The sequence below is a fragment of the Lathyrus oleraceus genome, chromosome 1 (assembly GCF_024323335.1).
Source record: "Lathyrus oleraceus cultivar Zhongwan6 chromosome 1, CAAS_Psat_ZW6_1.0, whole genome shotgun sequence".
Taxonomy (NCBI): Eukaryota; Viridiplantae; Streptophyta; class Magnoliopsida; order Fabales; family Fabaceae; genus Lathyrus; species Lathyrus oleraceus.
The window spans coordinates 113837379-113863804 of record NC_066579.1 but is presented as its reverse complement, the minus strand read 5'-3'; the positions used below and the strand labels follow the sequence as shown (position 1 = coordinate 113863804).

Sequence of the window (26426 nt, the reverse complement as noted above, 5' to 3'; positions counted from 1 at the left end):
TGAATCCAAAATTCTTAACTAAATCAGTCTCGCCATTTGAGTATGGTCCGCAAACGGTTAGGGAGTTTCAGTCTCATTTTTTTAGAAGGATTATACACATTTTTGGGCAAAGTCGAGATCATTATTCAAGAAGAGTTGGTTGAATTGACGTACCAATTTCGTCGGGTGTCAGTCGTTTTGGCCTTTGGTGCCGCCAGGAAGAGAAATGTTTTCTTGCCCGACTGTCTCCAGAAGGAAAAAGAAATGCTTCAGGAATGCGTCAATGCTTTTACTGTCGAGCGGGACTAGTAACTAAAGGAGTTTACTAAGACGTCTGATTTCTAAGAGAGATAGAAATTGAAGTTGAAGTGCACATTTTTGGGTACCCCCACTTATTGGCTTAGAGGGTGCAATCACTTGCGCAAGAGGTGAAGAAGAAAGACGAAACTCTAACATCAACTTGGTTGATGTTATTCACAACTGAGACTGCTCTTTCTTAGACAAACTTGGAATTGGAATCTTCTCGTAAGACGTTGAAGGATTTAGAGTTTTCACTATGCAAGGCTTGTGAACGTTTGAAGAAAATTGAGGATGACCTTCAAGAAATGCGTCATGAAAACCTTGATTTATTAGTGGAAGACAATTTCTCTGCTATGTAGTTTTCTTTCGAAAATGTCTTACATCAAGTGGTGTTTTTTCATTCCACATTGCGTATATCTCAAAAGAAAATCCTTCATAACTAAGAGATGGTGGATACAAAATCAGTCTTCGTTGGAGATGAGCCGATCTCGTAGTTTTTATTTTATCTACCTGATGTAACATTTGCTATAATAAATTTCCTAATTGTTGTTTTATGGTATTTTCTTGTTTTGTTTACTTATCATCACTTTTACCTGTTATGGTGTTGCTTTAGTTCCCCGAGTTCATTTATACGGGAATTTGCTTATGTTCGAGGTGCAACAACCTAAACCTTGAAACCTATACATTAAGTTTTACACGGCAATCTAAGGTATCAACAACAACAAATCCTTTAATAAATCAAACATTTAACATACACACGACAGAAATATCAATGACATACAATACATGTCATCGCACGCTCAGCTTCACTAAGGGTATCATTATGGCGATATCGATCTTATTTCAATTAAATAAAACAACATAACTTAGACATTTAGTCTCAACTTCAAAATTATATAAATTGCTATCAAAATATTGAGTTATCATGTTTAACTCCCAATAACTTCAACATAGACCGAGTAAAGCAATTAAGTTCCAACAAAACATAATAAGCAAACAAACATTCCCAACCCCGGTGTTACAGGATCAAAGAAACACTTCTAAAAAATGATGAAACTAAAAGAAGTAGTTATCTTTTACTTACAACAACAAATTCTACTTTTGAGTATCTACAAGATGTCCATGATGGACAACATGAAAGCAAATGGGATGAGAATACACTTCTGTAATTTAGCGGTGTAAACAAGAAGGGTATAATATCACATAACAACAAGTACACATGCTAATCATACCAACATCCACACATCAAGTATTCTCATACATACAACACATCACTAAATGATCATTCACAGATGCAACACTAATGCAACTGTATTCAACAACTGACTCAACATGCATGTGGTACCAATATGAACACTCAGGTTCATCTCGCTCCCGATTCTCTCTATGGAACCAGAGCACACCAAAATTTATACCATCACCATATGTAACGCTTAACTGATTCTCACTGGAACCAACTACTCATTCCTGATCCCCACCATAGGACCAAAGCACAACAAAACTGAACCGAATTTCGTACACCATGGTCCCTCTTCTAACCGTTCACAACACCAAACACCAACAATATAATCATGATAGGCAATATATCAACATACAACAACATTTAATCACCATAACATTCATCTTTTGCACCAAACAACACGATTCATCATTTAAATCATGTTAAAATTAATTAACCACTACTATTAATTAATCATATACACCAAGCAATACCTAACAACACCTCAGTTCTTCATACAACAATAAAAATTGGAATCAGGACTCAATTCCACGCACCAGAGCTCATTACGCTCATTCTGGGTGCAAGACGGGTAACCTGCCATGGGGATGGTGTCCGCCATAAACTCTAAGCTTATGGAGACCTAGTCGTCATGAAGATGGCGCCCGCCATTAATCTGCAACCTACAAATTTTGTTTTTTTGCATGGAGTTCAATTCAGAACTCTGATTTCTTACTTCTAGTACCTAAATTTGTTCCAAAACAGTACCAAAACATCATATACACCTTTATATCCTATTATTGCATCAAATTAACATCCTTACTCAATTAATTTCATATTTTCACAACACCCTTCAAACCTTTAGAAACATCAACAATGACATAAAAATGAAAACACTCATAACAAAATATTTAGCACATATTGGTACACAAATTTAATCATCAAAATCATCATATAACCTCAACAGAACACAATTATACAAATTTCTTATACAACACATACAATCCTTTTGGAGGTTAATGATTCCTCAACTCTACCCCTCATGCTTAACACCCATTAAAGAAGAAATCTCCCCCTTACCTTGTTTTCCTAGCAGCAATATAATCTCACACTTGATTTCTTCTTCTTCTTCTACCTCTAGCCTTTTTTATCCAACTTGTGCCTCATTCCCTTTTTTTCAAAGTTTTGACGTATCTGATTTTGAACTAGATCATCTCTAACCTTATATTAGGCTTAACCTAACTTTCTCACTTCTAATATTTATATTTTCCTCCCCATATATATTCCTCTCTTACTCATTCACCCCATTATTCTACTAATTCCCAATTCAGTCAATCTCTTACTATTCTCCATCTTCTTCTTATTTCTTTAATTTATTTTAATTAATAAATTACTAATATTCTAGATCTAATATAGTTGTTCTCCTTATCCTCCATAATTCTAACCATACACCCTCGAAAACTTATTTATTTAGTTAAACGCATCATAATTAAATAAAATACACATAATACAAACAAATCACTTAAAAATTCACAAAAAATTCAACTAAAATAATTTAATCAAAATTGGGGTGTTACAACTCTCCCCCACTTAGAAAATTTTCTCCCTCGAAAATTACCTAAAGGAAATAGAGTTAGATATGACTCTCTCACCTGACTCTCCAGCTCCTAAGTCATGCTTCCACCAGTTGGTCCTCCCCAGAATACCTTCACCAAGGCAATTTCCTTACCACACAACTTATTCACTTCCCGATCCTCTATCCGCATGGGTGATGTCTCAACGGTCAGATTCTCTTTCTCACCTGTATATCATCCACTTGGATCACATGGGACGAATCCGGAATGTATCTCCTCAACTGAGACACATAAAACACATCATGAAGATTAGAAAGTGGCGGTGGCAAGGCAATCTAATATGCCACCTCTCATATCCTCTGCAAGATCTGGTACGGGCCAACAAAACATGGTGTGAGCTTTTGAGACTTCAAAGCTTGACCAACACCGGTTACTAGAGTAACTCTCAAAAACACATGATCTCCCTATTGAAACTCAAGTGCCTTCCTTCTCTTGTCATGGTAGATCTTATGGAGACTCTGCGAAGCTCTCATATTCTCTTGGATCACTTTGATATTCTTTATGGTGTGTTGGACAATCTCCGGTCCAATCACAACACCCTCTTTTGAGTCATACCAACATAAAGGTGTTATACACCTTATACCATATAAAGCCTCAAACGGATCCATCCCTATACTTTAATGGAAACTGTTATTGTAAGTGAACTCAATATGCGACAAGTAGCTAACCCAAACACTTCTTTATTCTAGCGCACAAGCCCTCAACAGATCCTCCAAGGATTGGATAGTCCTCTCTGTTTGACCATCAGTCTGCAAGTGATAAGCGGAACTCATCTTTAGCTTAATACCCAACGTCTCTTGCAAACTCTTCCAAAACCTCGACGTGAACCTTGGATCTCTATCCAACAAGATGCTCGACGAAATACCATGCAAGCTAACAATTTTCTCAGTGTACAACTCAGCCAACTTCTGTAAAGGATGACTGATCTTAATCGGTATTAAATGAGCCTATTTAGCTAGTCTATCAACAATCACCAAAATGGAATCATATCCCTTCGTCTTCTTCGAAAAACTTATCACAAAATCCATGGAAATGATGTCCCATTTCCACTCCGGAATACTCAACTGTTGTATTTGACCCAACAACTTATGATGTTCAACCTTCGACTTTTGACAAGTCAAATAAGCATAAATAAATTCAGTTACTTCCTTCTTCATTCCTGGCCACTAAAATAATTTCTTCAAGTCTTAACACATCTTAGTGGCACCAAGATGAATACTCAACCCACTTCTGTGACCCTCCACTAGAATACTCTTCTTAAGCTTATGTACTTCTGGTACACAAAACCTGTCTCTAAACCTCATCACACCATTCTCATCAATTATGAAGTCACCACCCTTACCTTGACTGATTAACACAAGTCGGTTAACCAATCCCATGTCTCTCTTCTGACCTTATTTGATCTCTTCAAGAATACCACTTGTATGTTTCAACATACCCAGATTCACACTGTCAGAAGTCTTTTCACACACCAAACTCACTTTGTTGAATTGCTCAATCAATTCCAGCTCTCTAACCACCAACATCGACATATACAATGACTTTTTATTCAATGCATCTGCTACAACATTAGCTTTACCCGGATGGTAAATCAATCCAAAATCATAATCCTTCAAAAACTCGAGTTATCTTCTCTGCCTCGTGATCAATTCCTTATAATCAAGTAAATACTTCAAACTCTTGTGATCACTAAACACCTCAAATCTGGAGCCAGATAGATAATGCCTCAAAATCTTCAACATGAATACCACAACTGCCAACTCAAGATGATGCATAGGATAATTCCTTTCATGAACTCTCAATTGTCTAGAAGTGTAAGCCACAACCTGACCATTATGCATCAACGCATCCCTTAGACCCATCTTTGAATCATCCCAATACACCACAAAGGACTCACTTGGATTCGGCAAAACCAAAATTGGAGAAAACATCAGCTTCTTCTTGAGTTCTTGGAAACTCTGTTCACAATGCACATCCCAAACATAGGCTTGAGCCTTTTGAGTAAACTGAGTCAAACGCAACACTAACTTCGAGAAACCTTAAATGAGTTTCCTATAGTAACCAACCAACCCAAGAAAACTTCTAATCTCCATAACAGACTTTGAAGTCTCCCATTGTAACACATCATCTATCTTAGATGGATCCACAACTATACCACCACTAGAAATCACATGACCAAGAAAACTCACTTCTCGCAACCATAACTCGCACTTAGATAACTTCACATACAATTGCTTCTCTTTCAAAGTTTGAAATACAGCTTTCAGATGTTCCAAATGCTCTTCATCAGAGTTTGAATATATCAAGATGCCATTAATGAACACATCCACAAACTAATCTAAGTACATATGAAATATTATATTCATGTAATCCATGAACACTTCGGGTGAATTAGACACACTAAACAACATCACATAATACTCGTAGTGACCCTACCTCATTCTTAAAGCAATCTTCGGAATATCTTTCAGCTTTAGACGAATATGATGGTAGCCTAAATGAAAATCGATCTTACTAAACACACAAGCACCTACAAACTAATCCATCAAATCATAAATCCTCGGAAGTGGATACTTGTATTGATCGTCACTTTATTTAGCTGTCGATAATTCACACACAACCTCATACTACCATCTTTCTTCTTTACGAGTAACACCGGTGCACTCCACGGAGAGACACAGAGACGGACAAACTTCTTCTCAAAAAGATCATTCAGTTGCTTCTATAACTCACCCAACTCTGAAGCATACATTCTATAAGGAGCCATTGACATCGGACTAGTACCAGGTACAAAGTCTATAGTAAACTCAAATTCACACTCCAGGGGAAAATCACTGATATCATCTGGGAACACCTCTGAAAATTCACACATTACTGATAACTCGCCAATCATATCTTTACTTTCTGCCTTCATAGAAGCTAATATCATAAACACTAGAACATCATCCTTCAAGAACTCATCCACTTACTTGGCCGACATGAACAATTGATCATCACTTGCATCAGACTCTTGAAATAACACTATCTTGTCGAAACAATTGATATGGACATGGTTGAACTCTAACCAATTCATTTCAAAGATAACATCAAGATTCCTAAAAGGTATACATACTAAATCCATCCCAAAACTCTTACCATAAATAGTAAGTGGACAATTCAAACAAATCCACGAAGTGGTTACCGGACCTAGAGTCAGGGTATCGACAATCATATTCCTATCCATAGAGGAAAATTTCAAACCCAACCTCTCAGCATAATCAAGCAAAACAAATGAATGTGTTGCACCCGTGTTAATAATATAAATCAGTGGAATACTATTTATAAAACACGTACCTTGAATCAAACAATCAGAACTAGTAGTCTCTGTCCCAGTCAAAGAAAAAACCTCTCCTCTAGAATGTACCTTCTTTGACAACTGATAATTGGTACTGGTATGACCATGTTCACCATAGTTATAACAAATCAGCTTATCGCTCCTGCAATCTATCACACGGTGACCTGTCTTCACACGTTTAAAGTACCTCAGAACATTATTCTTCCACTCGTTAGCATGATGGCCCAACTCGCCACACTTGAAGCACTTGATAGAAGCGGGAATCCCTCCCCCACTGGGCTTTTTCTCATTGCAACTCTTTGCTTCCTCTGTCACTTGGAGAACTGTATGGTTTTCCCCTATACTGATTTTTCCCTTTCCTCTAACTAACGCTCTTGTAGTGAGTGGAATGAGATCTATAGTCCTCATCATAAATCATACACTTGTTCACCAGAGTAGGAAACCTGCGAATTTCCTGGTAGCCAATACACTGCTTAATCTCAGGTTGCAATCTGTTTTCAAACTTAATGCACTTCGCCCCCTCACAGTTGCACCATTGTAGTATGGACAAAACTTCACAAGTTCCCCAAACTTGGCGACATACTCAGAAACCGTCATGATTCCTCGCTTAAGCCCAAGGAATTCAATCTCCTTCCTACACAAATCTTTAGAAAAATAATTTACAAGGAATTGCACCATGTGCACAATCCAAGTGATCTCAACACCAACATCTTCTAGTCTTTGGCGAACATTATCCCACTAGTCCTCAACTTCCTCAGACAACATACGAGTACCAAACAATACCTTATGTTCTTCAGTACATGACATTACTCAGAAAATTTTCTCGATCTCCCAGAGCCACACTTGAGCACCCTCCGGATCATACCTTCCCTTGAACATAGGTGAATTATTCCTCTAAAATTTTCCCAAACCACATAACTCATCACATGCCTGATTCTATTGTCAATTCAGTGCCTGAGCCACTGAATCTAAAGCATCATCAATAACACGATCATTTCGTCCAGCCATTCTGCACACCATCAAACATACATTAAAAGAAATAATGCATCGACAGTGTACACACACATGTCACGTACTAGGGACTCGACAACATTACAAAACCTTCCCGGACGGGCCGACAGGCTGTGATACCACTATTTAACACCATAAACCCCTAAACTTAAGCTTTACATGGAATCTATTGTGTCACCAACGAAAAATCGTTTAATAGATCAAACATTTAACAAACACGTAGCGGAAATATCAACAATATACAACACCTGTTATCGCACGCTCACCTTCACTTAGGGTATCATTGCGATAATATCGATCTTATTTCAATTAAATAAAACAACATAATTTAGAAATTATTCTCAACTTCAAAATTACATAAACTTCTATCAAAAGATTGAGTTATCATGTTCAACTATCAACAACTTCAACATAGACCGAATAAAGCAATTAAGCTCCAACAAAGCATAATAAGCAAACAAACATTTTCAACCCCCGATGTTACATGATCGTAACAAGCCTTCTAAACAATGATGAAACTAAACTAAGTAACTCCAGTAGCTAACTTCCACTTACAACAACGAACTCTACTCATGAGTATCTGACAGATGTCCATGATGGATAACATGAAAGCAAATGGGGTAAGATTACAATTCCGTAATTTAGCGGAGTAAACAAGAAAAGGTAGAATATCACATAACAACTAGTACACATTCTAATCATACCAATATCCACACATCAAGTACTCTCATCCATACAACACATCACCAAAGGATCATTTTCATAAATGCAACACTAATACAATTGTACTCAACAACTGACTCAACATGCATGTGGTACCAATATGAACACTCAGGTTCATCATGCTCCCGATCCCCTCTCTGGAACCAGAGCACACCAAAGTCACTACCATCACCATAGGTAATGCTTTACCTATTCCCATCGGAACTAGCTACTCGTTCCCAATCCCCACCACAGGATCAGAGCACAACAAAATTGAATCGAAGTTCGTACGCCATGGACGCATGACGCAACAACATGCAATTAAACACATGCACATATAGCCCCTCTTCTGACTGCGTACAATACTAATAATACCAACAACATAATCATGATAGGAAATATATCAACATACAACAATATTTAATCACAACAATTATCACTGTAACATTCACTATTTGCACCACACAACATAATTCATTATTTAAATCATGTTAAAATTAATTAAGCATTACTATTAACTAATCGTAGACACTAAACAATACCTAACATCACCTCGATTCATCATACAACAACAATAACTAGAATCTGGACTCAATTCCATGCACCAGAGCTCATTACACTCATTCTGGGTGCATGACGGGTAACCTCCATGGTGATGGCACATGCCATCAACTCTAAGCCCATGGCGACCTGGTCCTCATGACGATGTCATAAATTCGATTTAGAACTCTGATTTCCCATTTATAGTACCTAGATTCGACCCAAAGTAGTACAAAACATTATATACATCTCTATATCCTATTATTGCATCAAATTAACATCTTTACTCAATTAATTTCATATTTTCACAACACCCTTCAAACCATCAAAGACATCAATAATGGAATAAACATGAAAACACTCATACGTTTTTTTAGTACATATTGGTACACAAATTTAATCATCAAAATCATCAGATAACCTCAACACAAAATAATTATACATATTTCATATACAACACATACGATTCTGTTGGAGGTTAAGGGTTCCTCAACTCTACCGCTCATGCTTATCACCCATTAAAGAAGAAATCTCCTTTTACCTTGTTTTCCTAGTAGCAATGGAATCTCACACTTGGGTTCTTCTTCTTCTACCTCTAGCCTTTTTTATCTCACTCTTGTCTCCTTGCCTTTTTTCCAATATTTCTACATATATGATTTAGAACTAGTTTATTTCTAACCTTATGTTAGGCTTAACCTAACTTTCCCACTTCCAATATTTATATTTTCCTCCCCACATCGATTCCTCTCTTACTTTTTCACCCAATTATTCTACTAATTTACAATTCAGACTCATCTCTTACTATTCCCTATCTTATTATGATTTCCTTAATTCATTTTAATTAATAAAAAATACTATTATTCTATATTTAATCTAGTTTTTCTCCTTACCCTCCCCAATACTAACCATACACCCTCCAACACTTATTTATTTAATTAAACACATAACAATTAAACAAAACACACATAATATAAATAAATCACTTAAAAATTCACAAATTATTCAATTAAAATAATTTAATTGAAGTTGGGGTGTTACACGAGGTTGTTCTGAAAATTTTGATGGGCATCTCTAGGGACCGTTCTCAGTAAAGGGCCGGTACCCATTCTCTTCCCCCAAGTTTGAACTTGGTTCGAGGTCGACATAATGGAGACTAATCTCTGCCTCTGGAATGACTAACTACCAAGAAGGGGATGTGCCTTGATTACCATATTGTGGTTAGTTGTTTTTGTCCATGTGGCATTCGTTGAGGAATTTTGATTGCTTTGGTCGTATGCCTACAATGTTTATGACAGTACTCGTAAGTCATTCGTCGTGGGGTTTTGATTACTTTAGTTGTACACCTGTGGAGTTTGCGACAACATCCCTGATTAGTGGTTGCCCTTATAATCATAAGGAAGAGAATTTAGTGAAAATATATTCATTCATACTAATAAATGAGTATTACATTATGATGCATAATGTGCTTTACACATGAAATACAAGGAAAATTTAACCAGTCAATGTGATCACTGCTTATTGTCCTCCAAGTTTGCTGGTATGACATGCCACGATCGAACTCGGCCTTTACTCGAAGTTATCCCTTGCATATTTCAAGTTCGCCTCATACCTGTTGGAACCCCCAATCCCTTATTTTGGGGGTTTCATTGCCAATTCTTTTAACTGCTTGGCGAGGGAAGCCAAATTCATTTCCATTGCATTGTCTTTGTTTTCCCCCTTCTAGTTGAATTATTAAGCTTTATGTTTTATTCGTTCTTTTGGAAGATCGACATAAATATTTATTGGCTCGTCATGAACATTGTGATACTTTAATTTGAAGAGGATTAGAGAGGCCACCACATCCATCAATTCTGTGAAGGTTCTTCTTAAGATGCAATTGTAGACTTTTATTTAATGAATTAATTGGAATTGCATGTCCCTATGTATCCCAGTTCTCCCAGGGTAACCATCCACTCAATATACCTCGATGAGTGAGTTAGTGTGTCGTTAAATACCAGTGGGGCGAATCTCTCATACGACCATAACTTCTCTCTTATCAGTCCTAGCTTTTCGAAAAGGTATGTGTACATAATATCGCAAGAGCTCCCCGAATCAACGAGGATCGTGTATATTTCGAAGATGGCCATGGTTGTCATTATCACTAAGGGGAAAATATCATTTGGGATTCCACTTACCTTTTCACTATCCAAGTATCCTAGGATAAGCTTTACTGGTTCTCGTCAGGAGTTGTTCATTCGTTCTTACTGACTTTCATTAACTCAGAGATCATCCTCTTCATTCTCTACTCTGAAGGGTTTTTTGCTCTTGGAAAGCCCATAGTAACAGAAGTGATATACTATAATTTCCCTAATAAATCTTCCTTTTCCTCGCTACTACTGACTTTCTTCCCATTAGCTCTATTTACAACCTCAATAGTTTTCTTGAGGGACTTCTTCTCCAAGAGAGATGGTTGTTTCTTATTTGGTGACTCATCCCGTCCCATATGATATTTCTTTCGATCTCGATCGTCTATTATGCCTCATTCTCGGGTATACCTAGTAAGCCATCCCTTTATAATCAGTTCTTCAATCACATCTTTTAGGTGGTTGCATCCATTAGTGTCATGGGTTTGACTTTGTAGAAACAATAATGTTTTGATTTATCTGTCCTAGGTGACTCTCTAATCGAATAAGGGTTATTGATCCAAGTTTCTTTGAACTCAATGTTTTCACATTCTCGCCATATTTTTCTCTTAGATGTGTTTAAAGGAGTGTATGCAAAAAATCTGGTCCAGGGTCCTCGCTCTCCGTCATCTCTACAATGATTACTATCTTTTTCTGGTGTCTAACCGTATTTTGGATTTCTTGTTCCATGTGTCTTCTCTTTATCTAAGATTTCTTCTTCGTAATTGATATAAGATTAAGCCCTATGAAGCAAGTCAGTTATGCTACAAGCTCATCTAGTCCTAGTTTTTCTCGGAACATGCAATTTATCCTCAACCTCTTTTTGAATACCATCATTTTAATTCGTCATATGTAACATGCAATCATACCATCATTTTAATCCATCATATATACCTTATACTTCCAGTGCTACCTTGGTAAATTGGTCGATGTAATCCCGCATGGTCTTTTTCTTCTTATGCATGATCTCGATGAGTATGACCATAGTAATAGGTTGACTCTTTTGATCGGTAAAGTGAATAGTGAATGAGTTACATAGTTCCTTCCATGAATTATGCTCTTGTCTGGGAGGGTTTTAAACCAAGTCAAAATAGCTACCTTACGGGTTAATGTGAAAGTTTGCATTTAACATCTCCTTAGGCATTGTAATAATCCAATATGTTGTCCACATGTTAGATATGTTAGTAAGGACCCCTCATACCATTGTAAATTTTACACTTTGGGGGATTCGCGAGGGACCTCAGGATCTTGTTGTCAAGAATGCGTACAAAGAATGGGTTCGACTATCTTACTGAGGCTAGGGTATCTATGATGTACCTTTCTCTTCTCTGGAAGTGGTGTGCTGGTGAGCTATGAGCATGAAGAACATCCGTTGGAGTATGATTGCCACTTATCCTTCTGGATTTAAGTGGAGGAATCCGATGTTCTATGTTTCAATTAGGACTTGGTAATCTCATAATTGCTCAATGCAGTGAGGCCGTGCCTATTGGAGCCCACTGCACTATGACTCCTTGGGTGCTGCGCGAAAACTGCCTCGTGCATGATGTTGGTTCTTTGAGGAGAACACTAGATGTTCTCTTCAATTTTGAGTATCATATCTGCCAATGCTTGAGAGTTTAGTTGATGTACCAAGTTATAGACATTGTCCAGTAGGTCGAAAACTCCTTGCATGCATAAGTTGGCTTGTAGTTGTTGAATATTTGAGAGCATCTCTTATCCGGGTATTAAGGGTTGTGATGGAGGTTGTCGAGAAGGTTGGCCTTCACAAAGTTGTTGTAGAGGTTGAAAAAATTGAAGGGCTTGAAATGTTCCCAATTAGTTCTTAGAGGAATGAGATCTTGTTGCACAGGAACGATCAAAGAGGTAACTAGAGTTGGATCATCCTCTATTGGATGAGGATGTGAAGTCTTATTAGTTTCAATTGTCGCAACAACGACATGGAATTGAGCATCAAATCTAGTATTCTTCAATGTCACTATGGATTTGCGAGTTCGATAGTTAATTCGTTTGAGAAAGAGATCATCGAATTATGTTTTGGTGTAGAAACAATGGTTTTCGTGGGAAAATAGCAGAAATCAACAGTCAATTCCCATAGACACCGACACTGTTCTACTAAAATAACCAAAGATAAGGGATGAAATGATGAAATAGAGCTCAGACATGCCGGGTCAAACATTCTATGTGGTGGATCAGACTTCCAAAGTGGTGGAGAGCGGTGAACCAACAAGATTAGAACTCAAACGCCCAAACCAGTGATAGAGTAAAAAGTAATTTGAGAGTGTGAATAAATTGAATACCTGAAATGACGCGAGCCGATCATTATATAGTATGGACAGTGAAAATTGTTTGTGTGTGATTCAACACTTTATGTGGATTGTAGTTTAATTAAATCTAACAAAGAAAGATGTCACAACAGATGTGACCATGTGTCCCAACAGAGTTGAAAGTCCACCTGTTATGTGTGTCTTCTTCTGTAAAATTAATTATTGTACCTTCTCGGCGGACCTTGAAAAAAAGAACAAATAATAAAGAAATGTGCATCGTGAAATCTATTCTTAAGGGGAAAAATGTTAGACTAAATGTTTAAGTTAGTGTGTTCAACATCTTAAACTAGAATTGACAGATAAAATAAAGGCAAAATTACATCAGAGGTCCTTTAAGTTATATTTTTTTTGTAACATGTTGGTCCTTTAATTTTTTGTGTAACAACTTGGTCCTTTAGGGTAATTTCTACATCATTTTTCTCATATTTTGAACATTTAAAAATTTATGACTGTTGTATTTCTAGTTACACTTTATTATTTTCATACCACTCAAAATAATTGCATCCATAATTAGCACATGCACTTTGTTAAAAAAGGGTAACAGTGCACACATTTGATAACTTAAAGGACAAAGTTGTTACAAAAAAAACTTAAAGGACCAACATGTTACACAAAAATAACTCAAAGGACCTCTGGTGTAATTTTGCCTAAAATAAAATAAGATGATAAATCATAAAAAGTCATAAAAGAACATAAAAAATTGTTAACCTAGTTCAATGTAAACAACACATACGTCTGAGGACTTCTAACCCAAAAAAGGAAATCCATTCTTCAATAGAATTAATACAAAGTGTGTTAGATGAATAACCCCATGTCCAATGCCCATCTTTTTAATTCTACCAGTGTATTTCTATTTAAGACTCCCGATAAGTATGAGAACCCCTCTCACTTTCTTTCAATCACTAACCTTAGTGATCACTATAATAATCAAAATATTGAATGTTGAATTACAACTCAACTAACAAACCAAACTCTATGCCTTTAGATATGAATGCAGGCGCTAGAGTGGTGCTTAAATAATAACACAAACAAAGACGCAAAATATTAATCCTAACACAAATAGTCTTCAATACTTGCAGAACTCAAACATTATGTTTGGTTCTCCTTAAACAACAATACAATCTTTTGGGCTTTTCTCCAATGAGCATAAGATTTGACCACATCAAGCTTTGTTGGAGATTCAATTTTTATTTGTTTTTCAAAAACCTCCAATAAAATATTTAGTTTGTTTGAATTTATCTCTAACTAATTTGATTTGATCCTTTTAATATGCTCAACAAATCTAATTAAATGCAGTGCTAAAAGATAATAACAAATATGATTGAAACCCAATCAAAAATTACGCTTAGAACAACATCCATCATGACCTATTGACAAGGGTCAAATATTGCACAAATGCTGGAAGATCTCATTTCATATGTGTTCTTTCTTTAATGAAATATCTTATACATATTATGTTATTTTGCATAATGCAATTAATCCAAAAGAAACAACACACCATTTCAAAGTTTATAAATCATAATAAAAATCTGAATTCTTATTTACCTAATTAAAAAAACTAAATAAGATTATCTTTAATATAAAATGCTTTTGAAAAAAAAATAAAAAATCTAATAAATAATTAAATGTGTTAAAATTAAATGATATCATAGGTTTAGTTGAAGTTACATTATCCAAATTATGTGATAGGTTGAGAAGTTGTATCAAATAAAAATAGAAAAGTGAAATAAAATAAGGAATAGCTTGAGGATCTTGTTCCCTGATACCCGTGACATCTTTCCATTGCTCGCATCGCTCTGACATCGATCGTCTTCTCTGATTCTCGTTCGCATCACATCGATCAGTCAGAGCCCTAAATCGCAGTGGTTAGGTCTTCTTCAACCGCCAAGCCTCCACAATTGGTTTCATCTCGATTCCCTTCCTCACGTGGTTCAGTTCTTCAAGTTGAGGTTAGTTTCTTTTCATCAATTTCAACTTTATTTCCTTGCTTACAACTTAGATTTCTTCTTAACTCTGTGTTTTATTACTCGAAAACTTAAAATTCATTCATGTATCTGCCACTGTATCACACTGTGTATATTTTTTTTAATAGAAATTTGTTGATAAATTAGGTGTTGTGTTAAAAAAATGTGTTATGTTGTTGATAATAGGAGAGTGTTGGGGTAATTGTAGTAGAAAAGATGGTGTAATCTATACTTAAATGGTAGAGAGAATAGAGACGGGGATTCTGTTGTAAATTAGATCAGATGAAGAGGAGTCAAACTGCTAGAGAGAGAACAAGACCTAGAAAAACCGGAAAAGAAACTATTAAAAAATATCCCGAGACTAATGAGTTGGATCAAAGTATGACTTTGATAATACGTTATGGTGTAGTTTGATCCATATAGCCGATCCCCCTTAGTGGGATAAGGCTTGGTTGTTGTTGTATGTTGTTGATGAATTACTAGTTTAGCTGATTTTTAGGCCTACTTAGAACTCCCATTATATGTCTTACTTTGCACATTAAGATTGTAGGTTTTAAGTTAATGAGCTACACAACATAAGGTTTAAGTGGAAGTGCATATACCTCCTTTTCCCAATCACATTGTGCTGTTACTATGATGAGTATCAACGTTTGCATTGCTGTACCACCAAATATCATCCCACCCGGATGCCTTGTCACCATATATTCATGTCATCCTAATTTAATTATATTATTCGAAGTTCAAACATATATAGTGTAAGTGATCATTAGATAAATTAGGTGTTATGTTAAAAAAAGTCTTATGTTGTTATTTATTTTTTAACATGTTTGTTTTGTCCCCCCATTTGCTTTTGTTGTTTACTGATCCCTGTAGGGTTTAGCCACTGGGTAGGCTGTTGTAAAGGTGCAGTTTGTGTTTTCTCGTTTTAGGTTGGCATGATAAAATTAAAACCATTAATTGGTGTGTTTGGTAGATATATATGGTAAATGGAATTTCATTAAGTTTATGAATGTGTTTTGAGGTTAATTTATTGATATTCCATATTGTGCTGGAAGCATGTTGCTCGCAAGGTATGCACTCAAATTTCACCTCTTATATTTTTGTACTTAGTAGAAACCACTGGTCTATATTTTTTTTTAATTTTTTGTTGGGTGCTGAAGAGTATTATAAAACTAGTATTGGATTGTGACACTTTTCTGGTATTAACTTAGGAAATAGCTACCATAGCCCATCTTATCATAATTGCTTTGTGAGTTCTGTCTTTCTTTTCCTTGATACAAACTTTGCAATATTTGACTTATGGTAAATAGTTCGCACATTATTTTACTCTTATCCAAATTATATTTATGTTATTTTAAGCAATGCTAAACTCAAATTGTTATAAACACATCACACTCTGTTTTACTCTGATAGAAACTCATAATGCAGTTATGAGATTACAGTTATAATTAACAAATTCTGTTAATGTATCTTGTATTTAGTTATGCAGTGACCACTCTATATAGAGAGTGTTGTGGACAGCTGTAACATACTAATAGAAAATAAAGTTGGACAGCTGTAACAAACTAATAGAAAATACAACTCAGCATTACAGCTCAGCACACTTAGATATTTAACTAATAAGTCCCTATCTATACTATATCTATCATTCCCCTTTAGAAGCTAGTTGTGGTCTTGTCAAGTCATTCTTGTTGAACACTCTCAGCTTTGCACGCAAGGGAATGAACTTTGCTGCAGATAGGGGTTTGGTTAGGGCATCAACCCACTGATCCTGAGCTGGAACATGAGCCACAACCAGGCTTTTGCTGAGAACTTTCTCACGCACAAAAAAGATATCTAGCTCCATATGCTTGGTTCTGTTGTGTAGAACAGGATTGTGAGCAAGAGTGACTGTGCTCAAATTGTCACACAAGATTTTAGGCACTTGGAAAGGACAATGAAGTTCCTAAAGTAGTGATTGAACCCAAATCAATTCTGCAGCCATCTGAGCCATACTGCGATACCCTGCTTCTGCACTGGATCTGGCCACAAGCTACTGCTTCTTTGACCACCATGACACCACATTAGGACCAAGAAACACACATGCACTTGAAGTAGATCTTCTGTCATCAGGGTTTAATGCCCAGTCAGCATCACAGAACCCTAGTAACTTCAGAGGCTGCTTGGTGGATGATGGCTGAATAAGGAGACCATGATGAAGTGTGCCACTCAAGTACCTTAAAATTCTCTTGACAGCCTTCCAATGTTCCTCCAAGGGATTTGACAAAAACTGACAAACCTTATTGACAGAGAAAGAAATTTCAGGCCTAGTTAATGTTGCATACTGCAGAGCACCAACAATAGACCTGAACTGAGTAGGATCATTAACTGCAGTAGAGCCCACTTTTGATAGTTTACTGCTGGAAATCATAGGAGTGGGCATGCCATTTGCCTTTAACATATTTACTTTGGCCAATAAGTCAGTGAGATACTTTGTTTGAGAGAGAAGTAAGGATCCATTAGGCAAGTGTGTAACTTCAATGCCTTGAAAATAATCTAGTTCGCCCAACTGCTTGAGAGAGAATTTAGCATTAAGATGCTTGATCAAGGAGTCTATAAAGGATGCAGAGTTGCCTGTGATGATGATATCATCCACATAGACAAGAATCATGATGTGAAGGCTGCCATGATTAAGCAAAAACAAGCTAGGATCACACCTGCTGGCCTGAAACCCATGCTGAAGAAGAGCACTCTTGAGTTTGTCAAACCAGGCCCTGGGAGCCTGTTTTAACCCATAGATGGCCTTATTTAGCTTGCATACTAGAGATTTATCAGCAGACTCAAACCCAGGGGGTTGCTGCATGAATACTTCCTCCTCAAGAGTGCCATTAAGAAAGGCATTGTTAACATCAATTTTTTGAATGGTCCAGTTATTGGTGACTGCAAGAGTTAAGACAATCCTGACTGTAACAGGCTTAACAACAGGTGAAAATGTTTCAGTGAAATCAGATTCAGCCTTTTGATGAAAACCTTTGGCCACAAGCCTGGCCTTGTACTTGTTTATAGAGCCATCAGGATTTTCTTTTGTTCTGAAAACCCACTTGCAGCCTATGGGCTTTCTAGAATCAGATGAAGCCACCAATGTCTAGGTCTGGTTTCTCATCAGTGTTTGATACTCTTCTTTCATTGCCTGAAACCAGTGGGGAGCAGCCAAGGCTTGGCCAACAGAAGTTGGTTCCATATGAGTAAGGTTTAGGGTAGGGTTAAGTCTAGGTAGTGTAATGCCTCTTTTGGCCCTAGTATGCATAGGATGAACATTAAGGGGATTGATGTAAGGTTGATTTGTATTGGGAGAAATAGAGCTAGAACTAGGAGACAAACTTTGGGGTGAAGATGGAGAGATGGTGTTGGCTTCTGCTGGATCAGAAGTAATAAGAGCAGGGGAGGACTGGGAGGATGAATTGGGTGTGTTATGGAACAAAACAGCTTGGGAGGATGAGTTGGGTGTGTTAGGAGTGGTAGACATGCAGGAAGGTGGCAAAGAGCTGGGTGAGGCCACAAGATCAGTATTGGATGGAATTGATTGATGAAAGTTGGTTGAGGAGGATGAGAGACCACCAGTATGTAGAGGGACAGGAACAGAGGAAAGAAATGATACAGACCAAGAAGATGCAGTAGGAGTGGAAGAGGAGGCTGGAATAGATTGAGAAGTGGTAAGGAACATGGTGGAGTAAGGGAATTTGGATTCATGGAACAAAACATCTTTGGAGATGTAAATGTGACCATTGGATGCAAGACACTTGTATCCCTTGTGAGTTGTGGAATATCCAAGGAATATACACTCTTGTGATCTATAGTCCAATTTATGGGAGTTATAGGGCCTAAGAAAAGGATAACAGGAGCACCCAAACACTCTAAGATTGGAGTAGTCAGGTGGTTTGTTAAGTAGCTTGGAGTAAGGGGAGTGATTCTCAAGTGTGAGGCTAGGGAGTCTGTTGATAAGGTAAGCAACTGTGACAAAGGCATGATCCCAGAATTTTAATGGGAGGGTAGACTGAGCAAGTAAGGTTAGGCCAGTTTCAACAATGTGGCGATGTTTGCGTTCAACTATACCATTTTGATGGTGTGTGTGTGGACATGTAAACCTGTGAATAATACCTAATTCAGTGAGATACTTAGTAAAGGGCCTGAACTCACCTCCCCCATCACTTTGAACACATTTTATTTGACAGTTGAATTGAAGTTCAACCATTTTCTTAAACTGGGTGAATTGAGTTAGGGTGTCAGATTTGAGTCTAAGGGGGAACACCCAAACAAACCTAGAGAAGGCATCTACACAGGTCAGAAAATAAGTGTAGCCACCTGAAGACTTCATGGGAGCTGGTCCCCATAGGTCACAAACCACTAGTTCAAAGGGTTGGCTGTACACTGTGGTGGATAGGGTAGTTGGCAGCCTATGAGATTTGCCTAAGCAGCAGGCAGTGCACAGTTCAGCAGGAGGTTTTGGGGGGATAGGTATGTGACATAGTTTTAAAATTTCAGTAAGAGCATGGTGATGTGGGTGCCCTAATCTGGTATGCCACAGAACATATTTATTGGTAGCTATTGAGGAAGGGTTGTTGACATGCTGAGAAGCTAACTCAGTATTGTGAGTGGCAACATTGATATGGGAAGAATTGGAAAAATTGCTCATTGTATTATTATTATTATTTAATAAGGCAGTGTTACATGAAGGATTACAAATAAGCATATAACTTGAAGTATTATCACTGTGTGCTAAAGGAGTATAACTACAATTATTTATAGCAGAAGATTGGGCTAGACATGTGTTAAGACTTGGAGTAGACTTGGATACTTGAGTGGCAGGATTTGGTAACTTGTAGAGGTCATCCTCTCCCACTAAACCACGAAGAAGAACTTCAGAAGAAGCCTGTGATTTGACAACACAAAATTTAGGGTGAAACTCAAAGAAAACATTGTTATCTTGAGCAAATTTGCTTACACTAATTAGGTTTTTGGTGATATTAGGCACAAGTAATAGATTTTGAAGGATGAGAGACAAGTTAGGATAGTTTGGTGAGGGGAAGCACATGGAACCAACAAAGTTAAATAGACAAACCTTGGCCATTTCTCATAAAGACCTGGTCAGATCCAGGCAATGAAATGGAGTCAGACAAATTTAAGACATCAGGAGTGACATGGTGAGAAGCACCTGAATCAGGATACCACCATTGATTGTTGAAAGTAGCTTAAGAACCTGCAAAGAAAGCTTGTGGTGCAGAAACCCTAGGAGGAGTGGCTCTGGGAGCGCTATAGCCAAAAGAAGATTGATACATAGGGCGTGCAGGCATTAGAAAAGGATTATAGGAAGCTCTCTGAGGTGGATACATAGCGCCAACGGAGTTGGAATAACGGTGATAGTAGATGGGAGCATCGTGTCCAGATTTGAGACAAATTTGACATTGCGTTCTACCAAAACGACCACTGCCACGGCCATACCGGCCACCTCCACGACCAGATCGTCCTCCACGCGCGCTGTAACCATGATTCTCAGCATTGGCCGTCACGTGACTCGTACCTTGAGGAAACGCGTCAGTGACAGAAGGATCAATGGTAACCGTCGTAGACGGTGGCACTACTTGCGTGAGATTCACAGTTGCTGGCTCAGTGGTGACAGCTTTACGATGCTTCTCCAGTCGCGACTCATGCGTAAGAAGCGACGACTCCAGCTCATCAAGCGAACCGAGTTTTTCTTTGCTGTTAACAACTGCAACAATGGAGTCGTATTCTTCTGGAAGTGCATCAAGGACGATTTCAATTAGGTTACGAAGGGGAACAGGATCTCCAATCGAAATCAGTGACTCACTGATTTCACGAACACGAACCATGAGTTCTGAAATTGTAAGTGATCCTTTTGTGAGACGACGCAATTCCGATCTTAACTGCCGTGCTTTGGTGGAGAGAAGCGTGTTGAAATAACGATGAACTTCCGTCCAAACTTGCCATGAATGCTTGCAATCCACGAGCTTTGGTAGAAGCGAATCGGAGATGGTGGATAGAAGCCACGTGCAGATGAGTGCGTCTTGTTGTTCCCAATCAAGATACGCAGAATTCGCACCGTGAGGTGCTGAATCAGGATCGAACGGTGACCTTTGAGGAATCACCGGCACGGTGACAAACCGGTGCAGGCGATGACCACGCACAACTCCGTCGATCTGTTGCTTCCATTGCTTGAAGTTCTTGTCATCAAGCTTGACTGAAATCAAGTGTGAAAGCTTCACTTGCTAAGACGGAAACAGAGGATCCATGGATCGTAAAAAGAAGCTCTAGATACCATGATAGAAACTCATAATGCAGTTATGAGATTACAGTTATAATTCTGTTAATGTATCTTGTATTTAGTTATGCAGTGACCACTCTATATATAGAGTGTTGTGGACAGCTGTAACATACTAACAGAAAATACAGCTGGACAGCTGTAACAAACTAACAGAAAATACAGCTCAGCGTTACAGCTCAGCACACTTAGATATTAAACTAATAAGTCCCTATCTATACTATATCTATCATACTCTTACTGTTTGCCATAGTTCAGTGTGTATGGGTGTTATTTTATTTGTTAATTAGAATTTAGAAATGGGAATCACATCTAGGTGGTTCTTGTTCTACTAGAATGGTTCTCTTTCCTTTTCGAGTTTTGCTAGCCCCTTTATCCTATTTTTGGTGTATGCTCTTTGACCTTGTTCCATATAATTGTGTCAAATTAATATGAAAAGTGGGTTGTTACTTCATTATGTTTTTTGCACATTCATCAACTATTTCTACATTTTGTGCATGAAAGGTGTATATGTGAGTTTAAAATTTAGTACTTATTTTCATCTCATGATGCAGGCACAGTAACAAACTGTGTGAAAAGAAGCTTGTTCTGAAGTTGATAAAAGAAAGATTCATTAAGGTTGTCATTTCCATAATCTTTGATTGGATTTGAGTTGTAGTGTACTACTGGGATATTTTGTAACTCATACATAATGTGGTGATTTGATTGAATGTCTTATGTGGTATGTTATTTCTTGCTTACTGTAGTGATCACGAAGCTCTTCACCGGCTCATGCCCATGAAACCAAGACAAAATATTTCTCTTAAAGTTTGATTCTTCTCAACCTAAATATCCAAATCTAAAACCCCAATTTGTGTAGATCTCGGTAATACCACGTGATCTGTGACTCCCTCTGTTTTCTCCTGTTCTGTTTTCCCCTGAATTTTAGGGGGGAAATTGGGTTTTTTAACAAGTTTGGATAATGAGGCGAAGAGCAACAGATTTTCGAAGGCCAGTGCGGAAAAGGGTTCCTGATGTGTTGTGGTGGGCATTGTGTGTTGCAGTGGTTCTTCTATTTATCTATATTCTGACCAGAGAGACTCAAATTGAGTCTATACCGGTTTTGTCCAAGGTATTGCTTTTTTCTCAATTTGTTTTCGTAGATTTCTGTTCTTATTTGCCGAAAAACTTGTATGAAAACTCAGTTAATTTCTTTTTGAATCATAGTCTAGCCCGTGGAAGCTACATTTTCTCAGTTAATATGATATGGGTTCTTTAAACAAGTTATTGTTGTGCCTTATTTTGTAAGGGGGAATTGACTAAACAGCTAGATTATGTCTCTTAAACTCAATAAGCTAAGATGTTTCTATTTGGTTATAGGCATTAAGAAGCTATCTCAACATATAGGTGGATGTGAAAACTGAAACTTAAATTCTGTGAGCTATTTGTTGAGCTTTTAAAAGGCCAATTTTTATTTTTTATTTTTTATAATCTCTTGTAAACACTCGGGTATGCACATGTACTTGCCTCATTAGATAAGTCTTGATAAGCTTTATAAAATGGCTAGTTCTATGGTGCAAAAGTGAAGTAAGCGTTGTGCCAAGCACAAGTTTGTTTCCACAATTGAATCATTAAGTCCTACCATTGGATCAAGTGAGATATGGTGGGACTTGTTGATCCAATGTTGGGAAGAAACTTGTGCATGGTGCTACAGTATTTTACTTGTGCACCATAAAATAGTGGTCTTCTCCCGCTGTTGCGGCTGAAGCTTTTGTCGCACTTAACACCCTCTGTTTTCAGTTTTACCTCTACCTCTGTTTTGATTACTTTTAGAATTATAACTACTACGTTTTTATTTTTAATGTTAGTAACAAATGACCGAAGTTAACTATAATTTTTTTTGATAAACAAAGTTAGCCGCTATTAGGATTTTGTTTTTGTTTTTGTTTGTATACTGTTTTTTAGTTTTGAAATAATGGCTATTCGCTGTAGCGGTTTTGGGGTCTGGTTGTATGCACCATTATCTGAGATTAACAACATAATCCTAATATAATGGACCTGCATTGGAGAGAAACAACTGGATTTGTGAGATTGAAGATTTTTTACTGCAGTTCAATTTCTCCACCTTTCTTCTTTTTTTTTATTTATTTCTTTATAAGGAATGAATAGTTAATGGGTGAGTTGAATGGAATTCTACATTAGATAAAAACAATAAGAGTATTTCCAGAGGGAATACACCTCACATAATCATTGGATTTGAATCTGTACCATGATAATTTGCTACAATTATATAGGGAATTCTACATTGGGTCTTTGTTTAGCATATAACTTGTATCCTGTTGTGCAGAGAACTTACAAAAATGATAGGATTATGGAAGGCCTTAATATTACTGAAGAGATGTTAAGTTCAGACTCGGTGACCAGACAACTGAATGATCAGATATCCCTAGCAAAAGCTTTTGTTATAATTGCTAAAGAAAGTAACAATCTCCAATTTGCTTGGGAACTAAGTGCTCAGATCCGCAATTCGCAAATTCTTCTCTCAAATGCTGCCACTAGACGTTCTCCTTTAACAACCAGAGAATCAGAGAGTGCTATCCATGATATGGCGTTACTGTTATACCAGGCCCAGCAGCTCCATTATGACAGTGCAACCATGATCATGAGATTCAAAGCAAAAATCCAGGCTCTTGAAGAACAGGTGAGTTCTGTAAATGAAAAGAGTTCAAAATATGGACAAATAGCGGCTGAAGAAGTCCCAAAAAGCTTATACTGTCTCGGTGTCAGATTGACAACAGAGTGGTTCAAAAACCTTAATTTGCAAAAGAAATCGAACGATAACGGGGTCCTCGAGATGAAGATTAATGATCAAAATCGTTACCACTTTTGCGTGTTCTCTGATAACATTATTGCAACTTCGGTCGTAGTCAATTCAACTGCAAAAAGTTCTAAAAATCCCAATATGATCGTTTTTCACATTGTCACCGATAAAATAAATTATGCTGCAATGAAGGCGTGGTTTTCCATAAACAATTTCCGCGGGGTTACTGTAGAAGTTCAGAAGTATGAAGACTTCACTTGGTTAAATGCTTCATATGTTCCTGTGCTTAAGCAACTTCAAGACTCAGAAATACAGAGCTACTACTTTTCTGGAAACAGTGATGATGGAAAAACACCTATCAAGTTTCGTAATCCCAAATATCTTGCCATGCTTAACCACCTGAGGTTCTATATCCCTGAAGTTTTTCCTGCTCTGAAGAAAATCGTGTTCCTGGACGATGATGTTGTGGTTCAGAAGGATTTGTCTGATCTTTTTTTACTTGATTTGAATGGGAATGTTAATGGAGCTGTTGAGACATGCATGGAGACATTTCATAGATACCATAAATACCTGAACTATTCTCATCCTCTTATAAGAGCACATTTTGATCCCGATGCATGCGGATGGGCATTTGGGATGAATGTATTTGATTTGGTTGAATGGAGAAAAAAGAATGTAACTGGCATCTACCACTATTGGCAGGAAAAAAATGTAGACCGGACCCTCTGGAAACTCGGTACCTTGCCACCTGGACTGTTGACATTTTATGGATTAACCGAGCCCTTGGATCCATTGTGGCATGTACTGGGTTTTGGCTACACAAACGTTGATCCTCAGTTGATAGAGAGAGGGGCTGTACTACACTTCAATGGCAACTCCAAACCTTGGTTGAAGATTGGGATTGAAAAATACAAGCCCATATGGGAAAAACATATTGACTATTCTCATCCTTTATTGCAGCAATGCAACTTTCATTGAGCTTTATTAATTGGAACTTCAAAGTTCAAACCTTGGTGGAAGATTTGGGTTCAGAAGCACTAGTGCCACTATTGTTATTCCAAACCTCGATTGCAACAGTGAAACTATTATTGACCTGTGGAGCTGGGAGGTTAAATGATCTTTAGATTCCAAATCCAATGGAGGTATTTATTTTGTAGTAAAAAACGCGCTTACAATTTTCAAAATTCAAGCATGTTCGGCGGCTATAACATGGTTGTAGCATATATATCAGTTCATAGTTTCTTTGTGATTTTAGTCAGAGTTGGGATCTGCTGTAATTTTTTTTTTCTACTAGTACCACCACCATTACCACTAATGTACTATTAAATAGATGTAAATCAATATTCCATTCATCTGTTTAAAGGGTTGATCACTCCCAATAAATATTTTTTCAAACATCTACATTTTCAAGAATTTTCTTTCCTCTCACAATTCGAGTTCGTTGTAGCTAGTATAACCATTTTTATCTTATTTCATTTCATTGATTTTATAAAGCAAAAATCTGAACTGTGTTTTCAGATTAGATGTGATGAACTGTGTTTTTAGATTAGACATGGTTTGGCTCTTTATTGACTGAAAATGTGTTCCATCTTCTAGCTGTGTTTTACATTTTGAATCTCACTTATCCTGAAACTTTTTGTTTATTCCATCTTCTGTCTTAAACTCATTTTTGTTGAATGGAATGATGTTTGATACTTAAATCATATTGTCCTTCAACAAATTATCCTGACAAACTGTTTTTATGACAAGATCAAAACAACAATAAAGATTGACTACGATCCTTTTTATGTGGCTCCTAAATTTCCCGTACTTGACTTAAATATTTGTATTGTGGAATAATGAATATTGAATATGAAAGTATTGATGCAATGATTGAGAAATTTGAAGAGAATATCCTAAGAATGATGAGATTATGTTGGACATTTTGCAGTAATAAAGAGTAGATTAGTTTACTATTGTGTAGTGCTGTTACAACTAATAGTTTATTATTGTGTAGTGCTGTTACAGCTGTATGCCAGCTGTACAGTTTGTTAGTCTTGAGGTTTCTATATATAAGTGCCTCTGTACCCTTTCTATTAATAATCAATACATGAGAATTACATCTTTCTTCTTCTTTCTCACTCTTATGGTACTATATCATG

General features: G+C 37.1%; 1 protein-coding gene across 1 annotated transcript; it reads left to right on the top strand.

Moving 5' to 3' along the window:
- Window positions 1–14893: 14893 nt before the first annotated feature.
- LOC127120553 (probable galacturonosyltransferase 10) lies at window positions 14894–25682 on the top strand. The gene is made up of 4 exons (XM_051051024.1): window positions 14894–15154; window positions 22040–22103; window positions 22232–22596; window positions 23812–25682. Exons 3-4 carry the CDS (start codon window positions 22447–22449, stop codon window positions 25261–25263), a joined length of 1602 nt encoding a protein of 533 aa, XP_050906981.1. The 5' UTR covers window positions 14894–15154; window positions 22040–22103; window positions 22232–22446; the 3' UTR covers window positions 25264–25682.
- The last annotated feature ends 744 nt before the right edge of the window (window positions 25683–26426 follow it).